The sequence below is a fragment of the Echinococcus granulosus genome (genome assembly GCF_000524195.1).
Source record: "Echinococcus granulosus chromosome Unknown EG_S00007, whole genome shotgun sequence".
Classification (NCBI taxonomy): Eukaryota; Metazoa; Platyhelminthes; class Cestoda; order Cyclophyllidea; family Taeniidae; genus Echinococcus; species Echinococcus granulosus.
The window spans coordinates 1,897,283-1,919,933 of record NW_020170387.1 but is presented as its reverse complement, the minus strand read 5'-3'; the positions used below and the strand labels follow the sequence as shown (position 1 = coordinate 1,919,933).

The 22,651-nt window shown below is 37.4% G+C and overlaps 1 protein-coding gene across 1 annotated transcript; it reads left to right on the top strand. All coding sequences in view use genetic code 11, as the record gives it.

Annotated features, from left to right (window-relative positions):
- Nucleotides 1–1,849: 1,849 nt before the first annotated feature.
- On the top strand, nucleotides 1,850–19,491 carry EGR_01902 (Protocadherin-1; the record flags this gene model as incomplete). The annotated part of the gene is made up of 6 exons (XM_024491151.1): nucleotides 1,850–4,027; nucleotides 12,919–13,017; nucleotides 15,534–15,719; nucleotides 17,508–18,107; nucleotides 18,275–18,536; nucleotides 19,049–19,491. The coding sequence occupies 6 exons, from the start codon at nucleotides 1,850–1,852 to the stop codon at nucleotides 19,489–19,491; spliced, it is 3,768 nt and encodes a 1,255-aa protein (XP_024354607.1).
- Between the last annotated feature and the right edge of the window lie 3,160 nt (nucleotides 19,492–22,651).

The following is a 22,651-nucleotide window of genomic DNA, read 5'->3' as shown; positions in this document are numbered from 1 at the left end:
CGGCCTTTTGTTTCATGACTTTTGAGATCACAAAAAGATACTTTTTATAAAGCCAATCCATGAAACAACCTCACTATTGTTTTAAAATCCCATATAGTTCATGATAAAAGGCCAATTTGTGAAATTCAGGACCAAAACGCGGCAAAAATAATTTTAACTGGACACATTTCTTACTTGAAACAGCTGCTTATATTATACTAATTTAGTAAATGAAAACATTTTAGATAATCCAAGCTCACAGTGTTATAAAATGAATAAGGCTTCAGACAATTCAACAATTTTACCAATCATAATTCTGGAAAAGTCTGTGCTAAAGTTTGTATGCCAAACTGGAAAGAGGCAAACACGGTGTCGGTCGTATGGGGTACTGATGTGGAGCTCCTAACACATCAAAGACTGGCATTCTGTCCAGTTAAATTTAAATAAACGGCAAATAAAATGATCGTTTGGGTTACACCACATTAGCTGAAGCACTTTCTTATAGCTTGGTATTGCCTTCTCCCACCACAAGAGCCTACTTCTCTGTGATAGTTTGAGATTTCGTCTTTGTCATTCCATGCTACATTGACTTATTGAGGCTTTAGTGAAGACTCGAGAGGCGCTATCCTAATTAATACAATCTTGATCTTTTTATAATGAGGACTATGAAATAAGGCGACTTTCAAACCGGATATATTATGTGGTGACATTTGCATATTGCACTAACATGTAACTTAAATGGCGGAACTTCGAGAGTTGATAAACTGAAAAATATTGGAATAATCACAGCTACTTACAGAGTATGATCAAAAACAAACAATTGTCATTTTTATAATTAGACCCGCTAAAATGCACGCAACGTCATATCATGATGGTCTGCAATGACAATTAAGAGTTCAACTTTCTGTTTGAACGGATGACCGTAAGCAATGTGGGATAAGGGTTGAATTAAGCCCAGTTAGGGTTCAGCTAAATTTATTAGCTACAAATACAATTTATTTGTAAAAACGACATTTTAAAAAGGAATTAAAGTTAGGTCAATAGGTAACCACAGGTTAGAATGGTATTTATATAAACGCAAATTGCATTTAAATTGGACCACGAGGCTACAATTACATGTTTGTACAAACCCCTAACTCAAATAAAAACATTCAAACACCTCCCACTAAAGGGGAAATAGCTTTGCGATTCACATCAGACAGTCTGACTAATACTGGATGTCTTTCTTAACCATGACACTGGTTACATCCTGTTCCCCTACAATCTTAACAGAGCTACCACCAAATGATTGAAGCCATTTGAACATACCCATCAGCAGAGACTTCATGTGCATAGTGGTCGTATACCAATACTTTTGGAAAGGTCCTTGCTTTATGCCGTGTAAACGTTACCCATTTTGCATTATTTAAAAATCGCATTGTCTTGACTGGTGAAAATCAACCGAGAAGCGAAACTGAAAAACGAAAAGTACAAAGCACAAGATTTGATTTTGCTCATGATTGTATCCTACTATATTCAATGGAAAGATAAGTTTCGTTATCGGGTAGTTTTTAAAGTGCCAACACTACCGAATCCCTCTCATATTCGTGTGAAAATATACCTGTCGCCACAGCCTTAATTGCACACACGTCCTACCGCGTTTTTACTGGTCTGTTACGAAATGTCAAGGCCCAATCAGAAGAAGGTGGACAGAAACGTTTCCAGTTATTATTCCATTGGGTTTACCGAGCAAAATCCTGCCAATAGGAGCTTAAAAAACTGTCGGAGTAAACTAAGAACCATATAAAAAGATGATATCAATAAAAACGATTAACTGCACCCGCAATTAACTCGACAAAAGCATGTTTGGCCTGATTTAGGAGATTTTGGGATGCGAAGTCACACATTTGTACAGTTTATTTTGGCAATTATTCCCTTGCTTGCTAAAACTTCGAAAACTCCTCGAGATTTCCTTACAGTTGACATCCTCGAAGAACAACCCGTTGGCTCTCACGTGACCGACATCGCTCAGGAACTTGGCCTTCCCGTTGACAAGAGTTCAACATCCGGTGCTGCAGACACTGCTTCATATTTTAAAATAGTGGTTGCCAACTCTGCAATCAACGGATACTTTGCAATTTCTCCTACAAATGGCAAGATTTCTCTCAAAAAACACCTTGATAGGGACATGTTGTGTCATAATGAACGTCTCTGCTGCGAATCAGAGGACGATAGGCAATCCAGTCCAGTTCAAATGCCCGACGGAACCTATTTTCGGCGAACTGCCAAAGCATGCAAAATGTCTTTTCGTGTTGTCTATCATCTTAGTGCAAATGGAAGCACTAAGCATGAGAGCAGAATGGCCTTTTGTACTGTTGATGTCAATATTCATGACCTTAACGACTGTGCACCAAGATTTTTGCTAAAAGACAGCTATCCCACTTATGGAGGTCATTACCGCCCTGAACCAAATGCAATATTAATAACGATTCCAGAAAATACTGAAATAGGCACGTGTTTTGACCTTCCAATGGCATTTGACGAGGATTCAGTGCGATTTAGCATCCAAGATTACCAATTGGAAGTTTCAGGAAAAGTAGACCAAGCGCTGGACGGAAGCATCCATGGCACATTTGCAATCAGACTAGGAAGTTGTGATGGAGGACCCAATGCAATATATGGAGTAGCGAGTGGAGTGGAAATTGCTAATTTAAAGCCAAAACTACAACTTCGTCAAAAATTAGATAGGGAAGCCATTGAAGAATACAACTTAAATCTGGTAGTGAGCGACGGGATGAATTCTGGTAGTCCAAAGCCATTATATACCAAGCAAACAAACCTTTTGCCTCATTCAGCCAGTCTCTCAATCACCGTCATCGTGGGCGACGTCAATGATCATGCGCCTGAGGTCGAGGCCTCGGTGGAGATAAGATTAAAGGAGGACACACCGGTGGGCACTAGGGTTACTCAGATTTTCGCCCATGACAAGGATGCTGGAGACAATGCAAAGATACGTTATGAAATCCGATCACTAGTGTCTTCGCAGTTATCTAGGTTCCCCTTTACAATCGACTCTACTACGGGAGTTGTATCAATCGTTAATCCACTCGACGCCGACAGTTTGCCACAGGAGGCACATGGGTTGATGAAGTTTTTAGTGATCTCCTCGGATAATGGACAAGATATTACATTTTCCAGTACCACAACAGTAAGTGTTCAGATTGAGGACATAAACGATGAAGCACCCATTATTAAAACAATCGATTTAGCAAGCCGAAGCAATCCGCCAAGACCTACAGTTCGTGAAAACCTCCCAGCGGGTACACTTGTGGCTTTTGTTACTGTAACAGATGCTGACTCTGGGGTAAATGGAATGTTTACATGCCGAGTGGATAATCCCAACTTCGGTCTAGAACCAATAGGTGATAAAAATGCAAAGGAAAAAGAGCTTCAACTAATCACAAAGATGGCACTCGATCGTGAGCTTGCACCGATGCAGCCAGTAACTATAATTTGTGTTGATCATGCTCACCCTGTAGCATTCGCTAAAACTGGATTTCAACTGATTCTCGTAAGCATTACGGATGATAACGACAACGACCCGATTTTTCCGAATGACGTCATCGAGCTTTCGGTGTACGAAAACAGTCCTCCAGGAGAACTTTTGTACCGTCTTAACGCAACAGATGCTGATGAAATGGTTTCGTGGATCTCAAGTTTGAGAACACCGTTAATTTACGAAATAGACCCAACGGGAAAAGCATTTTTTAGCCTAGACCCATCATCAGGAAACCTCTATACAAAAGAATCCTTTGATAGAGAAAAACAGGAAATTATAGAATTCGGAGTCGTGGCGTTCGACCATGGAACACCCCAGCGCAGTGCTAGCGCAAAAGTTGTAGTTCGAATCTTGGACAGAAATGATCACGCCCCTGAATTCGATCAAAAAGTGTACAACGTAAGCGTGCTTGAATCAACTTCTCTCGGCGAAGTTGTTTTGAAGGTTTCTGCTCACGACGAGGACCAGGGACCAAGTTCGGAATTTTCCTTTCACCTAGAGGACCTTAGGGTACGTCCTTATGCTTTTATATTTTATTCATTTTTAAAGTTTGCCATTAGTTATCCGTAATACTTGAAAAAGGTAACCTTTTTTTATTAATTTTATCGTGAATCCTATCTCTTATCATGACACTAAATTTATTTATTATCAACAATAATTAAATAGGACTGGAAAACGTTGTCATGCTTTTATGACACAATTACTACTGCAAAATACTAGGATCAACACTCTGCTGCTTTGTGACGATGATTTACAAGATTAGTGAAAATTATGCACAGATACTCTAAACTATTCCCTATAACTGAAATAATAAAATTGAAGTTTTAGAGGTATATCAGATCTCTTGCAGAAAAAATGTTTAATGCTTGGAAGAGAATAAGCACAAAATTGGTTGCACCGACACACACGGCAAATTTTAAGGGATTATTCACGTAGACCTAGTTTGCATAAAGTGTATCACTCACAACCATCAATAGTTGTCGATATGACAGCTGGTTGCATTTTTTATGCGGTCAAGCGAAGCAGCACATCACTGAAAAGTGATGCGCTGCCACATTCCACAATGCGCTAACCACCGCCAGATCTAGCTTACTTTTTTAGGTGGAACTAATTCCTGTAACAAATTGTTCGTATTAAAACAATTCTTTCGACGTCATGCATTCCTAATGCCTTCTCCTTATCCTACTTAGATCCACCGCATCTTGTGGCGAAAATGGAAGCATAAATTGCGTTTTGTGTTAATAATTATCACACTACAACCACCACTCTGAGTCTACTGTAACTATCATAGCACCCTATGACAATTTATGGAAGACTACCAAGAGCTAACCTTATCCCAGTGGATGCGCGATCAGTCTGAGCACAAAAAACCATACTCCATGCAAAAATTTAAGTAAATACATGCAAAATCGAAATCCCTAAATACCATTAATATTCTAAATGTGGAAATGAGTATCTTGGTTACAAGACCTTAAAATCAAGCCTAAATTAACACCGTTAGTTGGTCGTAAGAGGGCCAGTAATTTATTAAAAGCTACTGTATGCATTTTTAAGGTCACTGCTGCTAGAAGAGAATCACTCACCAGCTGCTTTATACTGCGAATATAAATCTTAATTTTCCCATTTCAATGTCCATTAACGGTAATTGTTGTGGCAAAATTCAGCCCAGTCACGCTGATTTTAACACGACACAGGCTAGTTAATCTGAACTAAAGTTTTTCACCAAGGACTCGAGATCATTAATGAGATAGCAATCTCCCAAATCCACCTAATCTCGCCAAAAGACAGACGAATTTTAAACGGCCTTATTTGCATAAAATCCAAACACACCCAAAACACACCCTTTATCCCCACCAATTGAGCCTTCTTCTTCTCATTTTAAATCCCCCCTAATGTGGTTTGTTATTAAAGAGCCCTTTTATTTTATGGCCTATCTCATTGTCACTTTTGAGCAAGGCGTGTGCGCGTGTGTTAGTGAGTGTAAGCGTGGGCTCTTAAAATAACCTGCCACCATCGTGGAAAATGCAATTCCTCTTGTCAGTTAGTCCCCCACCCAAATGCGGTTGAGCATACCAACTTGGTGCTTACCGTCACTATAAAAATGCCTTCTCTCACCACCCCTCTTTCCCTATTTCCCATGCTACATGCCTCCACCTCCTCTTCCGAGTTTATTTATGACGGAGCAATGTATTCATTTAATGGTAGGCATGCTTAATTAGGACTCCTCTGCTCGTGCTTCTAATCAACGACAGTCCTCTTCTTTGATCAAAAAGAGCAAAGACAAGGGGAGGGGGAGGAGAAAAGAAATTATTTGGGGCAGAATTGCGAGCATCTAAATGAAATCCCTCAAGGTGGCGTCAATAAAATCTCAAAAAATGTTGTTAGAATATAATTTTCTCCTGGGCTTAAGAGGGAAACTTTCTGAGGAGACAAAATTGGTAAAGTTAAGTTAGTAAATAGTTACTGTTGGTTTGCTTTTCAAATAATTCTGCGCAGTGTTTTTTGCTACCGTCTATTGGTGAATATTCAATTTTTAATGAAACTGGGAGTCAATCACAAGCAATTTTAGAAAAAAATAACGCTCAGAATGTGTGCTCACACATTCAAACTTAATTTCTTGTTAATCTCCAGTTGAAATTGCCTTTTAAAAGGAGAGATAATAAATATATTGGGTAGTTTTGATCTACCCAAGGAGGAAAATTGTCGTGGAGTAAAACATTCACCCTAGTAGTTAGGAGCACTGCATTACCTAAGTTTGACATCTGAAGTTTGTTTAGTGAAAGTTACTTTAAAAAACTGCCTTTGCGACCTATTATATATCCTTATTAGAGCCTTTACAGTGAACGTTGAAGTAAAATAATTACTTCCGGAAGAAGGACCAATCAACAGATTGTGGAAACCAAGGGACTGCATATTGATATTAAGCATTCTGGATTCTGGACAGCTTCTAAGGTCAGTGTCGGTGGTTTGCTACAAAGGTACAAATACAGATTATAACTTCCAACAAGCGCAGGAATGCTGAACATTAGTTCGCCTTTCGAACATTATGTGAGAAGTGAGGCAACAGACGAATCCGATGGTAATGGCGAAAGTGTATTAATTTGTTTCGATACGAAGCTCTTACCATCAACACATTTACAATGTTCTGGTAAAGGACAAGTTTAAAGTTGTTAGAAATTAGCAAATAATACATATGGAAGGCAAATTGGTGGCGGATTTGCTACAATGTGTTACCGTTTTCCTGTTTGTTGTGTAAACTACCAAAATTACATCACTATCTTGGGAATTGACAAAAGGCTTGGAAATGGCGAACAACATGTGCCTCAGAGGTTGAATGACTCAAGACCAAAAAAGGTTTTTTGATGATCATGGTCTCTGAGCAGTTTATGAGTTCAGTTCTTTATATGGAGGCCTACATAAATCAAATTTGTAAGATACCTAAAATGCTTAAGACCCTACATCCAAAAGTTGTGGCATTTTGGACATAAACTCAATAAACTTTTTCGTTATTTTATTTGTATTGACACCAAAATTATAGTGAATGCTCAAAGCTACTTTACATTACTAAGAGATGCACGTGTTAATCTGTCTGGAATTAGTGAAAGTTCTAGAAGTAATCAGGATATATACCAATTAAGTGTAAAGCCTATTATCCATTGTGTGACGCAAATAAAAACATTTTGGTGCAAATAGTGGGGCATTAAGGGTGCAGGGACTGAAAGTGTTCAAACAACGGAAGAAGGGTGACATGAAAATTTACTGTTCTGAGCCATGAGAATGAAAAGTAAACCTTCCTAAACTTTTGGATAACAAGAACTGTGTTGCTAACTCGTTAACAGCACTATTTCAGTCTTATTTCAATTGTAGCATTCACAAAGCATTCCCATTAAGGAGCCTGTAGGAAGGATAAAGTTTGTAACCTGGGCTTTAATGCGAGAGAATAGTAGCAATTGGGAGTAATAAATCATTTGATAAAATGAAAAATTAAGTGGGTCTACGTTGAAAGGCGTACAAAAGCTCGTCTATCCCTCGCATGACAAAATTTGAAGTCATATATTCAACATGACAGATTTAAATACCTTAAATTGCTCAGGCATACCAACATTTTAAATGGACAGGTATTTTTATCATACTGAAAGACTTTTATACACATTAGCAGTGTGCTAGTGGAAACAAAAGTTTCCATGTGTGGATCTTTAAGGTAGGCAGTTCTGTGAATGTACGAGAATGGCTGTTGGCATACTTAGCAGATCACTTTTTAATGTATTCTGCAATTCGATAATTGCATAAAATTTGTATCACAACTAAAGCTTCAAATTTCCTTGCATGCTGCATAAAGAAGTACTTTCGATGAAGTATTTTAAAAATTGCTGCGAGTTTAATGACAACTGTCAAAGCTCTTCTAAGGGTACTTTAAAAGTCTACAAGTTACTTGAGAAGATATGTGCACAGTGCATGCTTAGTTGTAGAATTACCGCAACCACTGAGATTTTTGCATGCATTCCTAGCAAACAAAAGATTGATGTCGTGTTTTCAAACTAGACTGGGAGGGCAGGAATATGAAATGCCTGTTTTTATTACTTTTGAGTTGATGCTTTAAATTGGTGCCACTCTTGTATTCAGTTGCACACTATCCATTGCATTCAAGGGAATCGATTTGTGGATCATTTGCTTCCTTGCACCACCGTCTGTTTCTGTGATTGCAGATACTGAGGCATTCTATTCAGAGGTAGCATTTGCTTTCAAACCACAAACAAGGCATTTGCCATTATAACAACAACTTAGCAAGAAACTATAATAAAAACGCCTGGTAGATTGTAGTTTCACAGTTCGGTACATGCTACAGTTTTCTGGAGCATATTCAAAATTGCGAAACACATACAGTTCAAAAATGATATACATTTGAAGCCAAATTACTCCATCTCTGGTTGAATTGCTTGCAATTTTAGCGTCGAGAACAAAGCAATCAATCCATTGAAATAAATTATCTTTCCAAATAGGCATAGAAAGAAAGGAATTAATGTAAAATATTAATACATGTAATGCTTTTCTCGAAACTATAAGAACGTAGTGAGATTTAGGACCAGAGCAGGTATTTACATCTAGTCCACACATTTAAATTCAATCAAGTATGAATAAAACGCATTGCTGAAATGCAATTCTATTTTGGTTAAGCGATTTAGTAAAAAAATTGTGCAGTAAGTGTTTTTCCTTCAAAAAATTTCACATTTATGGTAGCCTAATAAATCACTGTAATAAAACAGCATAAGTGGAAAAATGAAACTCGAAGTTTAATTTTAATAGCCAAACTCGATTCGTTACTTTTAAAGAACTATCTCTTATTTACACTGTAATTGGAAGGAAGATTTTTGGTCTGTACAACCGGTTGGATGACAAACTTGCGTCAGTTAATTAACACCCAGAATTATGTGCTCTCGTGTCTACCCTCAAACAGTTTTCTCTTTCATCCCGTCCTGCCCTTACCGACATTAGTACACAAGAGGGATGTCAAAATCCAAGTAGGTAGCAAAACCTCATGGTTTGTGTTCAAAACATGCTTACTTCAAAAAAAATTAGCGGCTCATTCGATTGTTATGCTGTTACGCAACACAGATTCAGCCATGTTGGCCATTTCAATCACTAAGAACATTATGCACTGTTATGATAAATTATGCGCTATTTAATAATAGCCTACAATAACTCAACCCTACAATCCGTTGTTTCAAACGTTCAGTCTTTAATTTCGTGACAAAGCAGGAGTTTTAAAATGTCCCTCCCAAACTCAGACTACACGTACTGCATTACAATACATAATCATAATCGCAGCCTAACCGTCCCACTGGTTTAGCGTGGGTATCGGAAACTTTGACGACATCTGGTAGATGAGCAACGAATTTGCTTATGTTTTAATAAATCAAAATTGGTTGGATTTTTTCCTTAACTAACCACTGCTTCAGTCATCGCCGACACTTCTTGACCTTTAAGATGCCAGTAAAAAATATTTAAACAAATCGCTTGAATGCCTTGTGACATTCATTTTGTCTTTAGCCAGCATAGATGCCGTTGCTTCTTATACCACCTTCTTTCCCAATCACTGGGGTTAACGTGTTTTTGAAACATGATGACTTGAGCAAACAGCAGCAACAGCCTTCACAACCCTAAATGTATGGATAAGCGAAAGCACATAGTGTCTTCGTTTCTATTGACATGCAATGGGTGCGAAAGTGCACCTGTTCTCCTTCCACCCATTCACTCTAATGTGCTCTTCTGCCTTGAAAAGGAGCCGTGGTTTCTTCTTCGACTAAAAACGCCGTATATGTTACCTCAAAAGTGTAATATACTAAAAGAGCATAAGATGCACTTTACTGGACTTCTCAAACTTTTGATGCCATGGAGGGGACTAAATTACATCTGTCCAGTTTTCAATCGACTGTAATAGTGATTTTGTAGCGTAGGCCTGCTTTTATCCTTGTATTGTTGAAGAAGATTAGGGAGGATGCAGATTAAAGTTAGCAAAACGTAGATGATACTGATAATTAATTTCAGTCCTTGAATAGACAGCGCCAATTAAAAAATGATCTAAAAATCTATAATTAAACAAAGACAGAGCATTAAACTTGAGCAATGAATTCGAAAAGCCACCATTATTCCTTAATTAACTAGTAGTGCTAATCTTGTAACATTTTCATGCTAATCTCAGTATAGTGCTGTTGGTTTTTTACTTAAAGTAGTGAAAGAGTTATTCTCGTGTTTTAACACTGTAAAATTAGCAAATCAAAACATCTAGGGGAGGTGGCAAGTTCATGGTAAATTTATGTAAGTATATCCGTCACTAGAGAGTTATAATTTACTAACACGTAGTCTTTAATACCATGTCAGTTAGGTCATCCACTTTTGCATAAATCTGACACAAAATATTCAACCTAATATTTTGAGGAGACCGCTATTCTGCTACTTAAATTGATATTCCAAGAATGCCTCAATTCATTATCAAGCAATTTGCGAAAAAGCAAAACTTGCAAGTTTTGGTTGCCCACTAATGCTTAAAGAAAACCGAGAAGAAGAAACCTTACAAGACAAGAAATGTTATGCTATTTTGGTATTGTAGCCCCTACACTATTCGTATTATCAAACGCGATTGATGGAATGCCGAATCAGATAAAAAGAAAGATGAATGTGGAAAATATTTTGCATTTGTTTTTCAAAGATAAACCTATAAAGCAAAATAAAGTGCCTATGCTTTCAAAATCACATCAACCGCTAACCGATATGTAGGTAATCGCATTGTCAAATACAAAACTCATCAAATAATTAAGAAGGACTTAATTAATTCATCCGTGACACATATTTCGTCAAGAAAAGGAAACACTTGATGATATTTTAGGCAAATCTATAATTATTTGGCCGTGAGAAGAATATAGCTAGATTACTAATTTACCGAATCGAAGTTATTACAATGATAGAGCGGCACAATTACTTCGGTAGATTGCCTTCTACCGCATAGTGAACTGTGCTGCTGACTTGAAGTCTGTTACAGACTTGAGCCTTCAAATGGGCTTTAAGATGTAAGTAGTAAATTATAGACCCAGGTACTAATTTTGGCAGTCTGAACCTAAAAATTTAAACATAATTACTAAATTGCTTGTACGGCAGCATTTGTTTCCTGGTGCTTCAGATACGGAGCATGCGACAAAAAGGCGGTTTTCAGTTAATACAACATTAAAGAAAAAACATAAAATGGAAATAAACCAATTTACTGCCTGACTTAAGTTTTGACTACCCGTAAATTATTTACTTTACAGAGTATTTTTTAAGTCTTCTTACAGAACACATGATTTAGAAAGACGTCTTTTATCATCACAACACGTGCGTTAAGAAATTTTCTGTCATCCGTTTGCATAACCAGAAGACCAATGCGTCTGAATCCGATTTAAGCCCACCGTAATCTCTATTTTCACCTTCCTTTGTTATAGGGATTTACTGTACTGGACATGTTGATTCTTTGTTCCCGGCCTTAAGAAAGATTGTATTATTTCTGCTTTATTGAGTACTTCAGATACATTTGGAAAACATATTTTGTTAATCCTTTGAAATATAACGCAAATGTGCAAAAAACACCATTTTTCATATCATGAAAAACGGACGTGTCGGTTTCAAATCTCAATCAGAACAGAAGAAAAACGGAAATGACCTTAATTTTTCGAAATAGAGATCCCAGATGTGGTCAATTTAATTGAAGTTTTTTGGTTTCAAAATAAATCTGCTTTTGATCATAAGGTTCATTTTAAAGGAAGTCGCAACGTACCAACTTTTTTCTCTATTAAGGTTTCAAATACTGGTACAGAAACTCTTGCCTTTTAACAGATGCTATTATATTAAAACTGGAAATTAGCATAAGGTCCGTAAATGACTGTTCAGTAAATGATGGGGGAAAACACTCATCATTTAGTAGTCTCCTAATTAAGATGAAATCATATTTTACACTAATATTGAAACTTTGCTGAAATTTGTTGGGCTTAATTCAAGTTGTATGAATAAGCTTTGAATTAAATATTTAAGGATATCGTACCTGACTCATAAAACAAGCTGTTACATGGATGCATTAAGAATAAGGGACAACTTGGTCAGTAGACGATAGATAGTGTGGCTTAATTAATCAATGTCAACTTGGTTTCAACAGTTTCCTGACATTCTGTTACTCCTCGACCATTTGCACTACACAGAAGATGAAAAAGGGACGTTGGATTCCACTTGAACGCCTTTTATATATGAGTTGGTTAAACTATGTACAGGCATGAAAAAAAGTGCAGTTTTTTTCTGTTTGTGAAAATTTACTGGCCTTATGTGTACTCGTTTGCAAAACAAATAAGCTAAATTCACTTGACAGGCACCAGAATTTTACTATAAACAATTCACCACTGAGACATAAATTCCTTTTTCCAAGAATTGCTATTTTGAGACCACCAATTCTTAGTCTAAGGAGATTTTAAACAATAGTTAAATCTTTATTCAAGTTTTTACTAAGCCTTACGCAACCTTGTGGGTTTCGAATTCAAAATTCCGCGTTTTACTATTGATGACAAATGGGCTCCGACTGGGGCATTTGCCGTAAACCCAAATACTTAAAAAGGTTACTCCCCTTTTTACCCATTAATTCGTAAAACAGACTATTTTATCCTTTAAATATCCAGCTATTAGACTGCCGCAAAGTCATGGTTTGAACAATGGTTTTGGGAATGTATTTATAAGTCTCGATTTGAAAAAGTATTTACAGTCGAAATGTAGAGTACCATTTACTAGTGTAACGATTCACATAACTAAGGCGTTATTTTCTATATGTAAAATACTTTTGGAATATGGTTAATATGCACTACTTGTAAACCTTGGTCTTAACTCCTTAGGGCTCTGCGCAGAAGCATTTCGAGCTAGATCCACTGTCAGGAAACTTGACGATAAAATCGAAATTGGACAGGGAAACGGAATCACATTACAGTTTCCAGGTAAGGCATGCTTGTAAATCCTAGCTTAAAAAACTTTAAATTATCGTACAAAGCTTTTGTTGACTTAAAATGCAAATGATTTAAGCAGTTGAAAAGCCAAGTTGTGGGCATGCGCATGATCCAAAATAGGAGGAAATACTGAAGAACCAAAATTGAATGCATGCATGTTTGAAGCGTTTAGGGGATAATAAATTATTCATTGAGTTGGTTGTGATGGTTCCTTTGACCTAAATATACAATATCCCGCTCAAAGAACTATTATAAAGAAATTCAAAATCTGTGTGCGAACGCATTAGCAAGAAAATATCGGATTTATGGAAATGCGCTTTTGTCATTAATGAAGGCACTATCATCTAAACTGGTTTCAGTTTAAATTCTTTAGTAAAAATAAAAAATGTATTATTACGGCCGAACGCTTTTTAAGGGACAATCATGCGGCACATAGTGGCATTGTAATTGTATTAAAAAAGCCGAAATGATTATCCTAGAATTTTGAAAAACCTAGGACCTGTTAAGGCTACCCTTGCCAGCTCTCTTTCACTATGCGTTGGTTTAAACGTCAAACCTCTTAAAGAGAATGCTACAAAACTCTCCTTTATCTGACGCCTGTGTTCTTGAATTGGGTATCGGTGTTTATGAACTTATAGAAATACAACAGACCAAGCTTATACACATACTAACCGCTGTAATTTTAGTGTATTATGAGACTCGGCTAACATTTTACATTCAGATTTACAATTTCCTAGAAGTCATATATGTATATACGATAGTCGGGTATATCAAACTAATTTCCGTTTAAAACTCGATGATTCTGTAGCTCTATGATAAAAACCAAATTCGAAAAATCTTTCGGCTATGTTCCTTGAAATCAGCTTCAGGTATGGTATAATGGGTAGCGAAAATATTCCTCCTACGACTACTAAAATAGTACTGGCACAGAACATCTAGGCCCTCATCAGCAAAATACACCGATGCTTTTGTCAGATGGTTAGCAAATGCGATCTATGTAAATTTTATTTGCAGCTAAACATCCTCATCTTTAACTAGTAATTTTTGGTAATCTCATAGGTTGGGCCTCAAATATTTCAATGGAGCAAAGAAAGTAGCAAACCGGTCAAATCAGGGGAATATCAACCCAAATACTGATCTGGCATCTAAAAGGAGTAACAAAGCAGAATTGATGCAAGACACAGCACAGAAAACCAAAATCACTTTGGAATGTGCAATGGGCCGCAGTTATCAGAGTTCTAAAATTTATAACAGCCTTCTCCAGTGCGCGCCCTTGTTCTCCTTGGCTGATTAAAATGGTAGGATCTAAAAATCCACTGTGACAACAGTTTAGCTGCTGTGAGGCTAAAACGAACCGACAATAGCTATTTTGGGGGTTTATAATATTATCTTTAACTTCCTTATTCAATCAAAACAATTATAAACAATAAAGTTAATATTTAAACCCATTAGATCGTCCGTTTCGCATCGTTTTACCTTTAAGTGGAAAGAGACCATCAAATTTACCTTAAATTGTTAATTTATTTAATAGCTGTTAAAAACCACACTTCATTTATAGATATACTCAGTTGACAGGGGGGTCCCACGACAAACGGCCTATTGCAGGGTCAACATTCAAGTTCTGGATGTTAATGACAACCCGCCGAAGTTTGTGTATCCAACACAGATGAACCACACCATACACTTCTCCTCCTGGAACTCTCCAGTTAGTTTGTGGTCATTTCCGGTTTCAAAAAACATAACACCTTTTTATGCACGCATGCTAATTTGCTCAGGCACAACATTTTAACGAGAAAATGAGCTCTTAGCTTGTCAAATAACTACTGAAATTTCGCTATCGGGTGAACAAGTCCGAATTAACTCGTAAATTTTTAATTGGACTTCGAAGGCTGGTTAAAAGCTCAGAGGGGAAGAGTTTCAACGAATTTGTTTTAACTGAAGTGCTAAATTTAGCATTCTCAAGGATTTCATTCTATAGGTAAATAGATTAAAATCGGAGAGAATCTTATAAACGCGCTTCATGCTTTGCATTTTATTAAGTGCTTTGCAACTAGAATGCATGGAGTAAGGAATGCATGACATTCAAAATATTTATAGAGCGTACAGCCTTATTAAAACTGCAGTTAAAACATTTTGACATCATCTGCACCTAAAGTAGCCACACGTACTCTATAAATTTTTTGATTTAATTTTATGAGAGACACTAAAAGCAAATTTGAGTGAAAATGCAAAATCAAGGCAAATTTATTTTATGAGACATGTAAAGCAATCCATTTTGACAATTACTAAACTCCCTACTCAGCATCTGTTTTGTGTTTATTAAAGGACATAATACGATACAGATGCCAAGCCCATTTTAAACCGGTATACGTGGAAATTAGTCATAAATGAAATAATTTAACAGGTTTTGGTAGTGTTTTTAGTTGATTATTTTATTATTCGTTATATGAGTAGGATTTTGAATGCTATTTACAGAACTTCTAAAGTACAATTATTACTTTTCTTAGGAAAGTCCGCTTTTGAAATTAACCGCCACGGACAAAGACACTGGCGTGAACGCAGAGAAGATTTTCCTTATTGCTGAAGGCAACGAAAGGGGAATTTTTCAGTTAGATCTGCAGACAGGGGATTTGAGCCTTAAACCCGACCTTGATCCAATCAAAGTAGCAGGTCACTACAATCTCAAGTTGGAGGTTAGTTTGATTGACCTACACTGATACTACTAATACCACTGCAAGAGTTTATCAATGCAAACACCTCGATAGTTTGCTTACACTTTTGCTGGCAACTATCCATATAACAACACCTTAAGGTGAATTTCACCGTTAGATCCTAGTAATTGGGGTAGACGGGTTTTCAGCAATTACCATTAAACTCCAGAAATTCGAAGTGAGTCGCAATTTAAGGGACTTTTAAATAGGATCGCCATGAACCGAGGTCAAGTATAAGGTTTGTTATTTAAGCCTGCAAGATATGTGCCAAGATATGTGATTTCTTCTAATGACTCTAGCCATTGAGCCTAATCAGCGGAGGAAATGATTATTCACCTCTCTTTAACCTGCTGCTCTTAATGAGTGACAACATCATTCAGTTTTAATACTTTCCCCATCCCTTTTCTCATAAAATGAAATTGTCGAAATATTAACTTTATATGAGTATTGCTGAGACTAAACCCAAAAAATATCCTGGTCCGAATAGCACAATGGGGTCAATATAACCCATTATTTAGACAGCAGAAATCAAACAATAAAGACAATGTGTCAGACAGAGTTACTGTCGGAAGCGGCAACAAATACCATCAGCTTCTATTCATCTGGTAATGAGGGCACTTGAGATGGGAATAACTATTCAATTCCTTCATCTTGCAGTAAAATTGGGAAAAGTTACTAAGTAATTTGAAGGGGATTTAACCTTTTGAATAGTTTGTGCACCACACCGTATCAGTAAAAAAATACACTTGTGTCCATGAGTCTAAAAAGTTTTCTTTAATACCCCTTATTTAACAACATTAGCACTGCACATGTGTGTCTATCAAGTGTACCTTGATGACAAGGCAATGGGTATAAAAATGCATTGGTGAATGCAGGCACCACGTAAGAGCAAAGCAATGATTTTACAAAACAATTTATACATTTTTGTTATAAATGTACACACTATGAGATAAACTGTCATTATTTGTTACTACTTCCTTTCAGGCAAATTTCGCCCATACTTACCACAGGTCTGTTTATCCTTTTGTAACTCCAGGAGGCAAAAATAGTGTTTCCTATTCTCCTCTTTTTCTTCTTTGCTAATTTTGCTAGTATGTCAAAAAGGTAAGCAGTAGGGGTTTTGTGTGTGTTTAACGAAAGCGTAGCTTGTGCCAACAGGACTGTTGTTTGGATTGTTAAGGATGTTTGCCGCTGCCTTTTCCTTTATAAATTTTTATAGACTCGGCGAATCAAGCGCCACACACATCACACAAAAGAACGTTCCCGTGAAACCCATATATCTTTATTAGTTTTAGTGAAGCTATTCAAGTTGTTTTTGAAATGACTGTGCAGGCTACAGCAAATGAAACAATGGAAGGCACAACACACACGCATAAACTGTCAAGTTTGAGCATATACGTATTTTTTGTGAATATCAACCGATTATTCAACAGGACATCGTCTCATCCAATATGAAATCAACGTCTGCACCTCTTAAGGTTTTTCTGTGGGCGGTTTTTGCATAGATTTGCTAAAATTGCTTGAGACTTTGGAACGGGGTACTCTTAACATTTATGAAGTCACAACAACCTCTACTCGGAATGTATATTCTTAAGTTTACCAGAGTTAAAAATGTTGTCCTTGCTTCTGCTTAAGGTCTGCAAAGTGATGTGTTTGCTAAGTATTTAGGTATGTAACTCGAGAAGCGAGACATCATGCAAAGACGTTTTAAACATCCTGAAAACATTTATGAGTGCGAATAGCCTATTGGCAGATATTTCAATTGTTAAGGTGCGTGATGACGGAACGCCTTCATTATCTGGCTTCACCTACATCACTGTGATCCTTGATGCTGCTCGACCACCTCTCAGCGTTCCAACTCTCCCACCCGGTCAGATCAAAGTTGAGCAAACTTCTCTGAAGGAGGTCAAGAATATCCCAAAACCAGATCGAGAGGTCAGGGATCGCCAACTGCCCTATACTGATCTACGTGGCAGGCCTGCAGAGAATTACCAGGACCGGGAGGAAATAGAGGGTTTCTTTAAGGGTGATCACACCCTCATCCTCATAATCTGCCTCTCTGCGATTGCCACAATGCTCGTCCTCATCCTTTTCATTATCCTTGCATGGATGCGACGACGGAGTCTGCTGGCGGCGGCGCGAAGGAACAATCATCACGGCACGGTGCCAGGAATGGTGTCAGCGCAGGAACAGCTCAAGACGCTGTTCGTAGAAGGTTTGCCAAGGGGGGCACATCTGATCCCATCGACTGGCTGGGGTAACGGAAAGCTCGATGATACATCGACGACTGCTACACTGATGAAGCAGGCATCCCCCGTGTATTGGTTACAGACGACGATGTGCTCCAAGGGAGCTCTAGATGGGAAGAATGTAAGGGATCTCAGTCCTTGTTTTTGAAGCCTTATTTTATGCAATGACTGTATGTTGCTTACTGGTTGTAGCAAAGAATGGAAGAGCTGGTGGTACTCTAGAAGATTTTATAATACTAATGATTTAAAAGGCAATGATGCGAGATTTTTACGCTGCCTCACACGCAGATCCATCTGCAAGCGGTGAAAGGTAACGGCTCCGAATTTTCAGACAACACCATTTCACCGACGATGTTCCACGACCCACAGCAGGTAAACAACTGTCTGTACGCTACTTCGCCAGGTCGTAAAGTGGTCTACCACAACTCAACAAACGGTACAACATCCGGGATTGCCTGTGACGACCGAGACGATGCCTACCTCTCCATCCCCTCTACTAGCTTCCCCGGCGGTGTCACTAAGTACATTGTCGACTTTCCCATAGGCTCTGGTACGAAACCACCTATCTTTTTACAGTCATTTCTCCCCCACCCGTACAAGCTAGAATATGATTCTGACAGTAAAGTTGTAAAATGAAGTTCATTTTCCCCCATGCAAGAGTTTAAACTGAAGAACTAAGGAAGTTAGATTCTGGAAGTTACAATGAGCCTGATCTTAAGTTCGGTTTTAACGTAAATACAGTGGTTTAGTCAATATTGGGTTCCAAGAACGGAATGCCGAATTATTTATGAAGGCGGCTCGTCTAAAATTTAATGCACTATAGAAATGTAAATTGAAAGAGCATTTATTTGTACTTAATAGAGTTCACATTTTGCTGAACAAATTGCTTCACTCACTGCTATAACATTCCATATCACATTTATTTTCAATCCATCTAAATTAATTTCTTTTTTAGTCGTTAGAATGAAATTATCTAAAGTATGGGAATGAAGAAGTTTGTATCTAGGGGCATCGAACATACTGCCTTTCGGATAGGAATTAAATTGTCTTCCTGCCTTCTAGTATACCAGTCGTTAATCCTACCAGCACACGCGTCTGAGCCAGAAGCGTCACCACTACCTAATCTCATTAATCCGGGCGTTTATCGCAATGTTTGCAACAGTCTCCCCGGGTCCACGACAAAAGGCTCAGGTGAGGGTAAAGGAGAGTTTCTGCGGAAAGGCTCTGAGCACTCCATTGAGTTGCACCAGCAACAAGGGACGAGACTCAGGCGGTGCAAAACCATCGACCGCGAGGCCGCTTTAGACGGTGCAAGTGACGGCAAGGAAATCTTCCTACGTCTGTCCAAAAAGTCAGTCGAGTTTGCCCAGGGCGGGGCTGAAGAGTGTTTGCTAGCGCTGCCCTCCGATGAAGAACTTGATAAAGAGGCAGAGGACGAGAAAGTGGAACAGCCGCGGCTCCAGCAAACTGGGACTTTCTGCCATCTCCCTTCATCTTTTGTATAATCTGTGTTTGCGTGCTCAGTTGAAACTTAAAGACAAGCATGAAACAAGACGGTGTGCTTCAATTTTTATGCCTCAGATGTGGGCTCTACGAGTGCCGTTCGATACATGCTGTTGCCATTTGTAACAAGCATTTTTGAGAAATGCATTAGCCGGCTTCCTAGCTTACGATAGACTCAATTAAGCAAAATTAAACAAACCGACTGATTAAACTTTATGATTGTGTCATACCAGTCACATAGAAAAGGCAACTACATAACATTTTGACGTGCATTCTTTTTATTTCAAATGTTTTTTTGACAATCATTGAGAGCAACAGTTGAGGATAAAATACTTGTTTACCAGATATATTAATACATTTAACAGATTGTGTAGTGTTAAAATTTGAAATCAAACCTCAATCAAATCATAAGGTGAACATTAGCAAAAGACTAAATTCCAAATAAAGAGCAGGTACATGTATTTGGATAAAATGAGTGACTTAAACGTTCGGATTGCTTATGGTTTCGCTTTCAATACCTTGATAACTGTCTAAAACCATTAAGGCACGACCAGTTGACACGTTTATGATCCAAGTTTGGCTGGATTGGGTACGTAATGCAAGTTCTTCCGCTAACACACACATATGTGGAATTTATGCAAATTAATGCTTTGAAAATTTTACCAATTTTTACAGTGTGAAATTGTAAGATTTGTAATTTGCGTTGTCACATAAAGATGGCGTAAAGTAGTTGTTTTGGTATCTTAACAGCATAGTGGTGAGTAAATACCAAAAATATACCAATATTTTGACACTATTGTTTTAACAATGACACCGAAAATGTAGTAAACCCAAAACATTTAATCAATCATTTTGAATAAATTGATAAGCCAAGTGCCAAATGCGTATCATTCAACCCCCACAAACCCATTTTTACTCAAATTACTACTCTTCTTTGAAAAATACTTATGTTTGCAGGAATAGTTGTGAGAACGACTAATGGAATTCATTTCTTTTGAATGTATTAAAGGAAGGTAAATGGAAGACAAATTATCATAAAACACAAAATTCACTTTGGATAACTCAACCTTTCATCACGTAGGAGGTTTGCAGATTATGCTGCTTGATAGTACGGCGCACAGCACAAGAGCATTCGCAGACTTAAAATGAGCCTTGTAAAAAGGAACTTTTGGATTATAAATTTCATAAAATTAAGTTTTGAATAGATTATGAAGGAACATGTTTAGGATAGCCGATTTTAACTGCAGTTTGATGAAGTCGAATCTTTTCTACCTGCCGTGAAATGAATCTACTAAGAACCCCGAGACCATTAATTTTTGGGAAAGCTTTATCGCATATTCATGAGCACAAAGACTTCGATACAACAAATTTGTTTTAAAATGCATTAATCAAAGAGAATTTAGCTTTGTCTTTGATTGCAGTGTGAAAGACATGCTTTCCAAGGGCTTATATGCAAAAATGGAGCACCTCTCCATGATTATAATCACAAGTCCACGAGTCTTGGCCATCTAAACTGTTTTCAAAAGCAATTCATGGATGGGAGGCAATTTATGGTTTCTCATGCTAGTCTTACACCGTTCTTCTCTCAACTCTGCCTGTTTCTCACGAGAGTTGTTGCTTTAGCGTTTGAATTAAAGCGTTCGTGTGCGTGAGAATGGATTGACTCGGGTAAATGAAAATAGATGCTTCCAAGATGAGTAGATTTCAGCTTCTGAAAAGTCAGGTTCCTTTTGGAGAGGATGCGGGGACGCTCCAGTAACACAAAGTGGAAGAAGTAAACTTCCCAAACAATTCGAGTGAATCCTCAGGTACAACGGAATCAGTATAATTCAAGTGACTTTTCTTGGCCACTAGATGTCACATAAAATAAATCTTTCTTTCATTTTTTGCTCAAATTGATATTTTTCTTTGTGTTGCACGAATGAGTAGTGTTTACAGTAAGTATGGAATAATTACTTCTTCTTTTAAATCTGAACTAGATTGGTCTAATTACATGTTTCGTTTGAAAGCTTTGTTAATATGGCAGATGATTTTTGATAATATACTAAAGTAATCTTAAGCGGTGCAGCATTTTTTTGTATGAACAAGACATTGTTATCTTTTAGCAGTTTTTCAAGACAACATATACTTAGTCTGCTGCTATCATTTTATGGATATGAAGCGATTATTAATGTTTATAAGATTTCCAATTCGCAATGCTAAGGTACGAAAAAGACACATGTGGAATCTGTATTGAATAAGATAGATGATAATGCATTCAATTGAAAAAGTATTCAAATGACTAAAAGTTAAAATCACGACAAACACTTAAAGTGGAAATTTACACTGTTAATGCAGCAATGGTAGGGGTCGTAATTATGATTTCCTTTACACTGGGAGTCAGAACCCCTTTTGTAGTGCAATGGAGCATGAAACAGCGTAGAGAATAGTACATATTTCTTAATGAATTAATGGACATCCATTTACTTCTAAAGTAAAGAAGAAAAACCAACCTTCAGAACTATCATTAAGTGCACTGAGCAAAACTGGGTTCGGATGGTCATTTTTATTGGGCAAATTTACCGTCATACGTCTCGGCATTTTTGCAAAATATGTTAATTAATGAGTGAGAACTCTGTGATCAGTCCAAATTGACAAAACTGCCTACCCTGAGTGAAAATTTGTGAATAATGTCAAGCGCTGCATTGTCAACTGAAACTAGTAAAATTAAAAAATTTTTTGCAGACAAAATTTTTTTTATACTAGAATCAACAAACCAAAGCGGGTTTTAAAGAGCACCTGAGAAATAGCGGAATAATGCTACGATCATTCATTGTAGTCATCAGGCTGTGATAATCGGGAATTAATGTTCTCCGGGAAGATCCTGTCGTTTTTAGTAACTGAAACCTATAACATTCTAGGCATTGCATGTGGTAATTGTATCCATTTGCATGCTGATTCGAACATTACACAACAGGCAGAGTTTGGTTCTTGCAAATGTATTAGAGCCGAAGTGCATGTAAAGGTGCCTTGTAAACTGTTATTTTTTTATAAATTTGGGTGCAACCACGTTCATGCTAATGCCTCTAAATGGTCAATGAAATAAAGCTGTTCTCCCTTTTTGTTTTAGGTTTTGGTTACACGGAAGGAACATGATAAAATCTTAACCGGCTGATGCCATAT